We start from the raw sequence: 9426 nt of genomic DNA on the forward strand, positions 1-9426 counted from the left end.
GGAGTAATCTTCAGACTAGAGTCTAGGCCCAAATGCTAACAAAGAAAAGATTCTACTAAAGATACCCAAAAATCAGAGGATTGTGTTAAACCAGTTGATAGATTAAGAACTGCTACAGTCCATATTATGGGCATTCACAGTCTGTTTATTCAATTTCACTTACAAGTTAATGGATCAGTCAAAGAGATAATGTCATTGGATTGGCATTGAATGGAATTCACAGCAATGGGTTCAAGTTTGGAAAATTGTTGACGTAAACCAACTCTCATATGACATGTGTTCTCAAGGAAGACTTTAGGTATATGTGGAAGATATTTACCCAAAGTGCCACACAGTGGAATCAACCCTAGACCACATGATTCTGAAACAACTTTTTGACCACATAGCCATTGCTGAGCCAATGTACTCAAGGGTGTTGTGTTGTCTTGTTTGCAAGACATCATTCTAGTTCTCAGTCACATAGTTATGTATGTTTCCTTAAATCTCTGTAAAATTTCCACTATGGTTTCAATAGATTATGGGGACAGTATTTACTGTAGCCTCACTCAGCCATATCTTGGTCTTGCACACTACATGGAGATCTCACTAGTGCTGATAGCATGGAAAAAAGCTCCTCATATACTCTGTAAAGTGACTGGTGTTAGGAAGGACATTCAGCCATAGAAACCATGCCAAAGCAGACATTGGAGTACAATGCAATCTTCAGACTCATTGGATCCTGTCAAACCATTCAACTCATGCCAACATAGAACATAAATATTAAAAGAGAATGATGATGGTGTGGGGGTGGGGGTAATGATGATGATGATGATGACTTACTGCAGAAAATAACAATTTCTTTTTTTTTTTATCCTCATAAATATTTCAGGTGGGGAAACTGCTGAGATGCCTGGTATGTACCAGAAAGGGGACTATGATTTAGCAGGTTTTGCTGTTGGTGCTGTTAAAGCCAAACAATTATTACCTCGACTTGCTGACATTACAGTAGGAGATACTGTCATTGGATTGGCATCAAGTGGAATCCACAGCAATGGGTTCAGTTTAGTTCGGAAGATCATTGAAGTAAACCAACTCTCATATGATATGCATTCTCCCATCTCATCAGGAAAGACTTTGGGTAACATAAAATTTAATTATAATTTTTTTTTACTTTTGCTTTGAATGTTTTATACTTTTTCATATTGAACAATTTGACAATTTTCTGAGGAATCTTAAGATTGTTGTTAAAAATATTACAAGTTATTCACACCACTCCTGCCATGTTCATTTTGCCTGAAAAAGCATATCTTTGTGTTGTCTAGGTCACATAATTTCCCCACATTAGCAAAGAGTTTGGGGGTTTATTTTTTATTGTTCTTATGTATAACCAAAAACCTGCAGCTGTTTGAATTTTTTTTTCTGCTATTCAAAAAACATTCCTACAGTATTTAAAGAAGTTGTGTTCATAATTGTTAGCATGTGTTAAGCTAGGGGAAGAAAAGCTCAGCCTAATTAGGGCATGTTTTCTTCCCATGAAGATGACTTCAAAGATTTAAATAGACAAACCTGTTTAGCTTGATATTATTAAATTTCCTGTCTGTATATTCTAGAAACATATTTGTTGACATGTAAGACACAAATTTAGAATCATCAGAAAAGACATGAATAAGTCTCAAAGCAAATTCAACTTTAAATAATAGCATATAACACATTGGGTTAAAAACCCCTTGAATGGAAAAGAAACAGAAACCTGCATGTGAGACATGAACCTTTCATCTTTTGTAACCCAGACAGACATGCTACCAATCATACTGAAGCAACCTTCTATCTTTCTTCCATCTAATTTTTAAAAATGGGTTACTGTAGATGTATGGTTCAAATACTGCAAGCAGCTTTCTGCCATTTTTTAACTCCAATGAGTTTTTAATCCAATGAGTTATAAGCTATTATTTGTATCATTTATAAAGATTTAATTTCATATTTCATGATACTTCTACATGTGTGTTCTAAATGTGAACAAACTTTCTCATAAGATTAAGATATTTAATTTGATGGCAGAAAGACAAAAGGCTGCTTCAGTGTAACTGGTAACACACTTGTCTGGGTTACAGAGATGTGTTCCCAATGGTTTGTGTTCTACAACCAACATTATACCGCTCCCACCCCTCCAATCGAAGATGGTTTTTCATCTGATGTATTACAATCTATTATTGGTGATATTTCAGAAGAAAATGTGGAGAGAGAAGCCAGGTGAAACATGAATGTTGCTTCTATGTACCAAAGCTATCTAGATTACTTGCATATTAGCATTTTCAAACTTCAGTATATGAAAAGCATTTTTTAAAAATTTTATAAATCCATGAAAGGAAAATAGATAAAACATAAACTAGTCTTGATAATGTTCTGTGTACCATGCATGCAGTTTTGGCTTTCATTGCTCTCTTCCTTTACATGACTTACTACTGCTTTCTGTGCCCTCTTTTACCATTTTCCAACTAGATGTGGTGCACCTGAATGCTGTATATATATAATAAAGTCATCATTATTATTATTTAGTAAAAAACATTCCAGTCTATAGAAGACTAAATGTTTAGAATGAATAAGTGTTCTATGCAGTTCAACATATTTCTTAGCACAGTTTGGTTAGATCAGTGGTTCTCAACAGGGTTCCATATGATCTAAGGAGGTCCAAATAAGATTTTGTTCTTAAAATCAGTTATACTTCTACAATACACCAAATATTTTAATAATTTTCTTGTACGATTCCCAATAATGTTTAATTATAAAAATGTTATAGAGTTTTTCTAAACATTGAATGGTTGTGAGGGTTCATCTAAGTAAAATAAGAATCAAAGGTAAAAAATGGTTGAGATCCATTGGGTTAGATTCATTACTATTTTATATATTATTGAATGATTCTTCACAAATGTTATTTATGTTCCAAATTTCTGTTGCAGGGGAAGAGTTATTGTGTCCAACTAAGATTTATGTGAGATCTGTTTTACCTCTCATGAGACAAAATCTTGTTAAAGCGTTTGCACATATTACTGGTGGAGGCCTCGTTGAAAACATTCCAAGAGTTCTCCCTAGAGATTTAGCTGTTCAACTTGATGCTATGACCTGGAATGTTCCTCCAATTTTTGGGTGGCTTCAAATGAAAGTAAAATCATATTTCAGTTTCTTCACTTATTTTTTCATTATTTTTTTCATTTCTTTTTAATGCATATTTTGTATGTAGGCCATACTACCAATGAACTGTAGTGGAATTACAGCAAGATTATATTAAATCATTACTTTCTATAATTAACAATACAAACAGCAAAATTTAGATTTTAACCTGCTTTCAATAGGAAATCCCAGTTGACAATTTCTTGCTGCCTTTCACTGTAAATCCACTCTAAGATTAAAATCTGCATAATTCAAGATCAAATGTCTGACAAAAGACTGTTAGTTAAAAAAGTAGATCTTAACTATAGATTATTCAAATTTTTGAATAATCTGTTACAACATTTCATCTAAATTTTAATCTGTCTAGAAAGATTGAATTTTAAGAATTTGAATAATAAAGATGATAATTTTATAGTCGAAAGTATCTGCATTTATGAATACTGAAGAGATGAAAGTGAAATGAGATAATAATGACTGATTATTTCGATATTGTCAAGAAGGTCAAGGGTGTCTTGGCATCACTCAGCAAGATCTTTGTCAGCCGCTCTTCAGCTGTCTATTTAAGGTTGTATATGGCTATGGTGTGGGCACACTTGGAATTTGCTTCACCAGTCTGGAACCCCTATCTTTCTCAGGACATTGACCTCCTGGAAACTGTTCAATAACGTGCAACCAAGCGAATACCCTTCATCAGGTATCTACCATACTCTGAACACCTTGCTTCCCTGGGCATAGATACATTAAAGCTCCATCTGGCAACTGACTTGGTAAACACCCACAAAATTATTAGCCATCATGCCAACAACCACCTTGAGCACCTCTTTGAGCTCCATGTGTCTAACACACGTGGGCATGCCTACAAAGTCAGAAAACAGCACAGCTCCCATGACTTTCGGAAACATATTTTCACACTCAGAGTTACTGAAGCATGGAACAAACTACCTGCATCAGTTGTTAGCTGCTGAGGCATTGCATCCTTTAAAACCTCCATGCTTCCTGAAATTTGCCAACACTACACCTGATATCCCCCTTCCATACGCATGCACACATTATATCATAACTCATACACTGTTCACTTTCCTGACTTTTGTACATAATTCTATACACTGTACATGCACCTTTGATAAGTTTGTAGTTCACCTGAGCACTATACACAATAATTTCATTATTATCATATATGATTACCTCCACCTTCACTAAGGCGGAGGTATTGTTTTCAGTCGTGTTTGTTTGTCCGTAACAAGATATCTCAAGAACTGCTGGAATATTTTGGATGAAACTTTCAGGGATGTTTGGCCTCATGACTAGCACAAACTGATTAGATTTTGGGATTGATCCAGTACCAGACAAGGATTCTGGATTTTTTTCCTGTTGTTTTTACTTAATTTTTGAGAGCAGTCAGGTTCATTTTTAGTATGCTCGTTTGTGAGAGCAGATATTCTCATTTTAAAAATTATCTCTGGCTAATCCTAGCTCTAATCCTTATTGCTGAGATTTATTTGGTTTTTTTAAACAGGGAAAGGTTTCTGAAAGTGAGATGGCAAGGACCTACAATTGTGGAATTGGTGCTATACTTATTGTTGAAAACCAGCAAGCAAACTTTGTTAGGAAAAGTTTAGAAAATTCTGGAGAAAAATCTTGGATTATTGGGTCAGTTGTTAAACAACAAGGTAGGCTTTTGTTCCTTTCTCACACCAATCCTTAATTTGTTTGATAATGATTTAAACATCTTGCACCAACAGTGAATTTTGTTGCTTCTTGATGGCATTTTGGTAAATACTAATGAAAGTATTAATTGCTGGTGTGGATAGACACCAAATTTTGTTATGCAACCATGATATATTACTAAGTAATTAAAGGTTTATAAGTCAATACTGTGTCCTAGCTGTGTTAGCAGTGCAATTCATTCATGCTTTTTCTTTTAAGTTATCTCTGCAGACTTTCTATAGAAATTATAGCCAGCATTGAAAGTTACAACATATCATATACGAATACATCTATGTAAACAATGCAATGAAAGACAGAAAAATAGGCAACAGGTGTATCAAGGGTTGAATAGAAAGAATACAACAAGGAGAAAAGTTGCACGAAAGCAGAGTAAACAGGAAATAGACAAAAACTAAATGGATGGGAAATTAGACAACAACAAAATACACAGAATATTCAGAGCTGAGTTTTCCTCTTCAGTCAAAGATGCAAAATATCATAACAATTTCACGCCAATTACCTTTGATACTGTTCAATTTTGCAGGTGCCAGTACATTTATTAAGCTACTGGGAAAAAGCTAGTGAATGTATGCTATGACAGAAAGAAACAAGACATTATATAAATACAACAGACAACGAATTATGCATATATAACAGCACAAAGCCTTACAGCTATATGCACACAAAGAAAAAATAGTAATAATTATACATATACCATAAATACAACAGAAAGAGCTTTGCAGCTGTCAAACGAACTATGTGGGGTTGTGCAAAGAGGGAACAGAGTTAAGTCCTAGAGGACTGAACAGATGTAGCAAGAGCCTGATGAGTCTGGTCAAAGGTAGGGTGAAAAAGAACATTGCTTTCACCGGGCACAGATCAAGTGGTATGGAAGAGGAAGTGTTGAGAGAGGGAAAAAGGGGTGACATATTGAGAGAGAACAGGAATTATGTTCCTTCTTCAGTACCACATCCAAACCATCAACCATCTGTGAACACATTGCTTAAATAGTTACTTATAGTATGCATATACACCCATTACCTATTTTTGCGATCACATTGTTTACATAGATGTATTTGTATATGAAACCTTGTTACTTTCGGTGCAGGCTATAATTTCTATAGAAAATCTGTCGAAATCATCATCGTCGTCGTTTAACGTCCGCTTTCCATGCTAGCATGGGTTGGACGATTTGACTGAGGACTGGTGAAACCAGATGGCTACACCAGGCTCCAATCTGATTTGGCAGAGTTTCTACGGCTGGATGCCCTTCCTAACACCAACCACTCAGAGAGTGTAGTGGGTGCTTTTACGTGTCACCCACACGAAGGCCAGTCAGGAGGTACTGGCAACGGCCACGCTCAAGATGGTGTATTTTATGTGCCACCTGCACAAGAGCCAGTCCAGGAACACTGGCAACGATCTCACTCGAAAATCCTACGAAGGCCAGTCAGGCGATACTGGCAACGGCCACGCTCAAAATGGTGTATTTTATGTGCCACCTGCACAAACTTTTTAAAAAGGAACAAAAGTATGTATCACCTCTGGCTCACAATTTGCAATATTTATCAGTTGTCGTTAATGAGACAAATTATAGTGTACTGAAAATTATCTCAGTTTTCAAAATACTAAGCAGTTGAAATTAATGTTTTGCTGTGGGTGTGCATGGAAATTCGGTTATGTTCAAATTTTATCTTGAAAACCTTGTGTGCATATTTCTGTTTTGTTTGTGTAGTAAAGTGTATGTGCATGTGCATGCAGAAGCACACAGAGGAAATCATCATCATCATTCAACGTCTGTTTTCCATGCTGACATGAGTCGAACAATGATGGTTGAAATATTCTCCTTTTGAACAGAAACTCAATCAGCTGCCATTCTTGTGATATTTGTAATAGAATCCCGTTTCGATGATCAATTTTCAGTCGCTCAACAGAACTTCATTTGTATATTAATATAACACTCACTAATGAAGAAGTTCCTATGTGATTGCTCAATCTGCTAAATATACCAGCAAAATCGCTCTTAAATAACAATCATTATAAAAAACAAAATGAGGACATCTTGAATAATGTAAACTTAGACATACTTTTCCTGTAAACAGGATGGAATGTCATGACTGAAAGACATTTATGAAATAAACAACAGGACACATAAGGTATAATAGTTGTCATATAATCCCAGAGAAGATATGGTGATGGATCAGACTTATCCTGTAATCAAAGCCATTCAAGTAAAAGTCATATTTTGTTTCATTAATGTATTTAGGACTTTTTTTGTTTTATACTTGGTTTGCAAGATTCTTGATGTGAACTCATGTTGAAGTATATATTGTATTTCAGTAAGGTCATTATGCCAATAATTAACACATGCATTGGTTCTATTTTACTTCTTTTATTTATATATTAACCAATTGATTGTTTCATTAATCATTTAGTCAGTCAATCACTTAGTTATTCCAAATTACTTTCATTGTCATTTGTGATCTCATCCATAACTTGCCCTCTATGCTCCAGGTTAGTCTGTTGTCTCCAGTTGTGACCTCATTTGATGAGATCACAAATAGCAATGAAAGGACTTTGACAAACTTAGCTGGTTGATTGATTGACCAAATGATTAATCGAACAATTGATCGGCTAAATGGTTAACCAACTGACAAACAAAAAAATAAAGAAGTGAAACAGAACCAGTGTGTGTGTTCATTATTGGCATAATGACCCTCCTGAAGTTAGGACTATTATCCACTGCTCTTCCTCTAAAACCATGAAATGAGGCTGCTATTCCCAGCAGGTTGATCAGCTACATAAAGGAATGTTGTTGGTGTGTATGGTTATTAAAAGTACGGAAATTATGAAATATTTAGAAAAAAATCTTGTAGAACATATGTAGCTCATCCTGAATACACATTCCTAGGAGGAAATGTTCAACAGAAATTATATATGGACTGAAGCCAACTAGAATCTTTTTATTTTGATATCTTTATATATTTTCACTAAAATGAAATCCCCAACAACTTCTATTTCCAGATAACCTGAGTGTTAATTTGATGAATTTGGCTCCAGCATTGCAGGGCAGTTGTATTTCAAAGTTAAAAAATGACCAGAAGAAAAAAGTTGCTGTACTCATATCTGGCTCAGGTAATACATATATTTTCATTACCATCAGGCATGGCTGAATGGTTAAGAAGCTTACTTCCCATCATGTGAGTCTTGGGTTCAGTTCTACTGCACAGCACCTTGGGAAAATGTCTTTCTCTTAGCCTCAGGATGACCAAAGTCTAGTGAGTAGATTTGGTAAACGGAAGCTGAAAGAAACTTGTTGCGTGTCTGTCTGTGTGTACTTTTGTCTAGACATCACATGACGGTTGTAAATGAGCATTGTCATCCATAAATAAAATGTTTAGCTATGAGAAGATATTACCTTGCTTGTAAAGCTGATTACATTAGCAGTTGTAAAGAGAGTTTCTGTTTTGTAATGATTAAGCAGAAATTATTTTTTGCTAATTTATCTTATTCCAGGGACGAATCTCCAATCACTGATAAATTTTACCCAAAATCCACAGAACAATAGCTCAGCTGAGATTGCCCTGGTGATTTCAAACAAGCCAAATGTCGAAGGTCTTAATCGTGCTCAACGTGCCAATATTCCTACCATGGTTTGTACTGCTATGATCTTTTCTTTATCTAAACATCAACAAATACATTTTTCCATTAGTGCCTTGGCTTTAAGAAATCCAAGCATTTGATTCCTTTGTTGTTTAGATGATTTGAGAATTAAAACAATGAATGTGCAACATTGCATAAAAAGTGAGTGAATTCGATATCGACAAAAAATAATTGGTTTTATTTCCATTTCACAATTGATCAGTCAGTATTAGGAAGGGCATCTAATTTAAATATATTTTCTCCAGCAGTAAGAAAATATCTAAATTCTCAATGATGACTAATATTACAGTATTGACCAGACCATCAGATGCTGTTAGACACTGCCGGTCAGAATGTGCTTCCAATTCTGTCTTGATTGCACCATTCTTTTCCATTGTGACCCAAATTGTCTTCTCATCATTGTGGAGGCTTTCCAAATGGCTCTTTCCAATCTCTTGAATACCACTCAGCAACTGTATGGGTCCACCTGTTGTCTGTGAACCTTGTGACATGTCTGGCCCAACGGAACTTGTGCTTTCAGTATTCTGTGACCACATTGTTCACTCTGCTCTGTTGTCAAATTATCTCATTTTGATTATCTTCTCATAAGGCTATTCCTAATATATTCATGGAAAATTCATGTTTTTATAACATAATACAAAAAGGGCAGATGTCTTTCCTATCATTCATCATCATCATCATCATCATCGTTTAACGTCCGCTTTCCATGCTAGCATGGGTTGGACGATTTGACTGAGGACTGGTGAAACCGGATGGCAACACCAGGCTCCAGTCTGATTTGGCAGAGTTTCTACAGCTGGATGCCCTTCCTAACGCCAACCACTCAGAGAGTGTAGTGGGTGCTTTTACGTGTCACCCGCACGAAAACGGCCACGCTCGAAATGGTGTCTTTTATGTGCCACCCGCACA

General features: G+C 35.6%; 1 protein-coding gene across 2 annotated transcripts in view; it reads left to right on the plus strand.

Moving 5' to 3' along the window:
* Window positions 1–9426, plus strand: part of LOC106876245 (trifunctional purine biosynthetic protein adenosine-3) — a 51137-nt gene that overhangs the window by 36713 nt on the left and 4998 nt on the right. For both annotated transcript variants that reach the window (XM_014924733.2, XM_014924734.2), the window contains exons 14-18: window positions 869–1117; window positions 2937–3139; window positions 4664–4817; window positions 7879–7989; window positions 8371–8507. In XM_014924733.2, coding sequence (XP_014780219.1) covers window positions 869–1117; window positions 2937–3139; window positions 4664–4817; window positions 7879–7989; window positions 8371–8507 — 854 coding nt within the window. The remainder of the gene's footprint in view (window positions 1–868; window positions 1118–2936; window positions 3140–4663; window positions 4818–7878; window positions 7990–8370; window positions 8508–9426) is intronic.

The sequence above is a fragment of the Octopus bimaculoides genome, chromosome 3 (assembly GCF_001194135.2).
Source record: "Octopus bimaculoides isolate UCB-OBI-ISO-001 chromosome 3, ASM119413v2, whole genome shotgun sequence".
NCBI classification, from domain to species: Eukaryota; Metazoa; Mollusca; class Cephalopoda; order Octopoda; family Octopodidae; genus Octopus; species Octopus bimaculoides.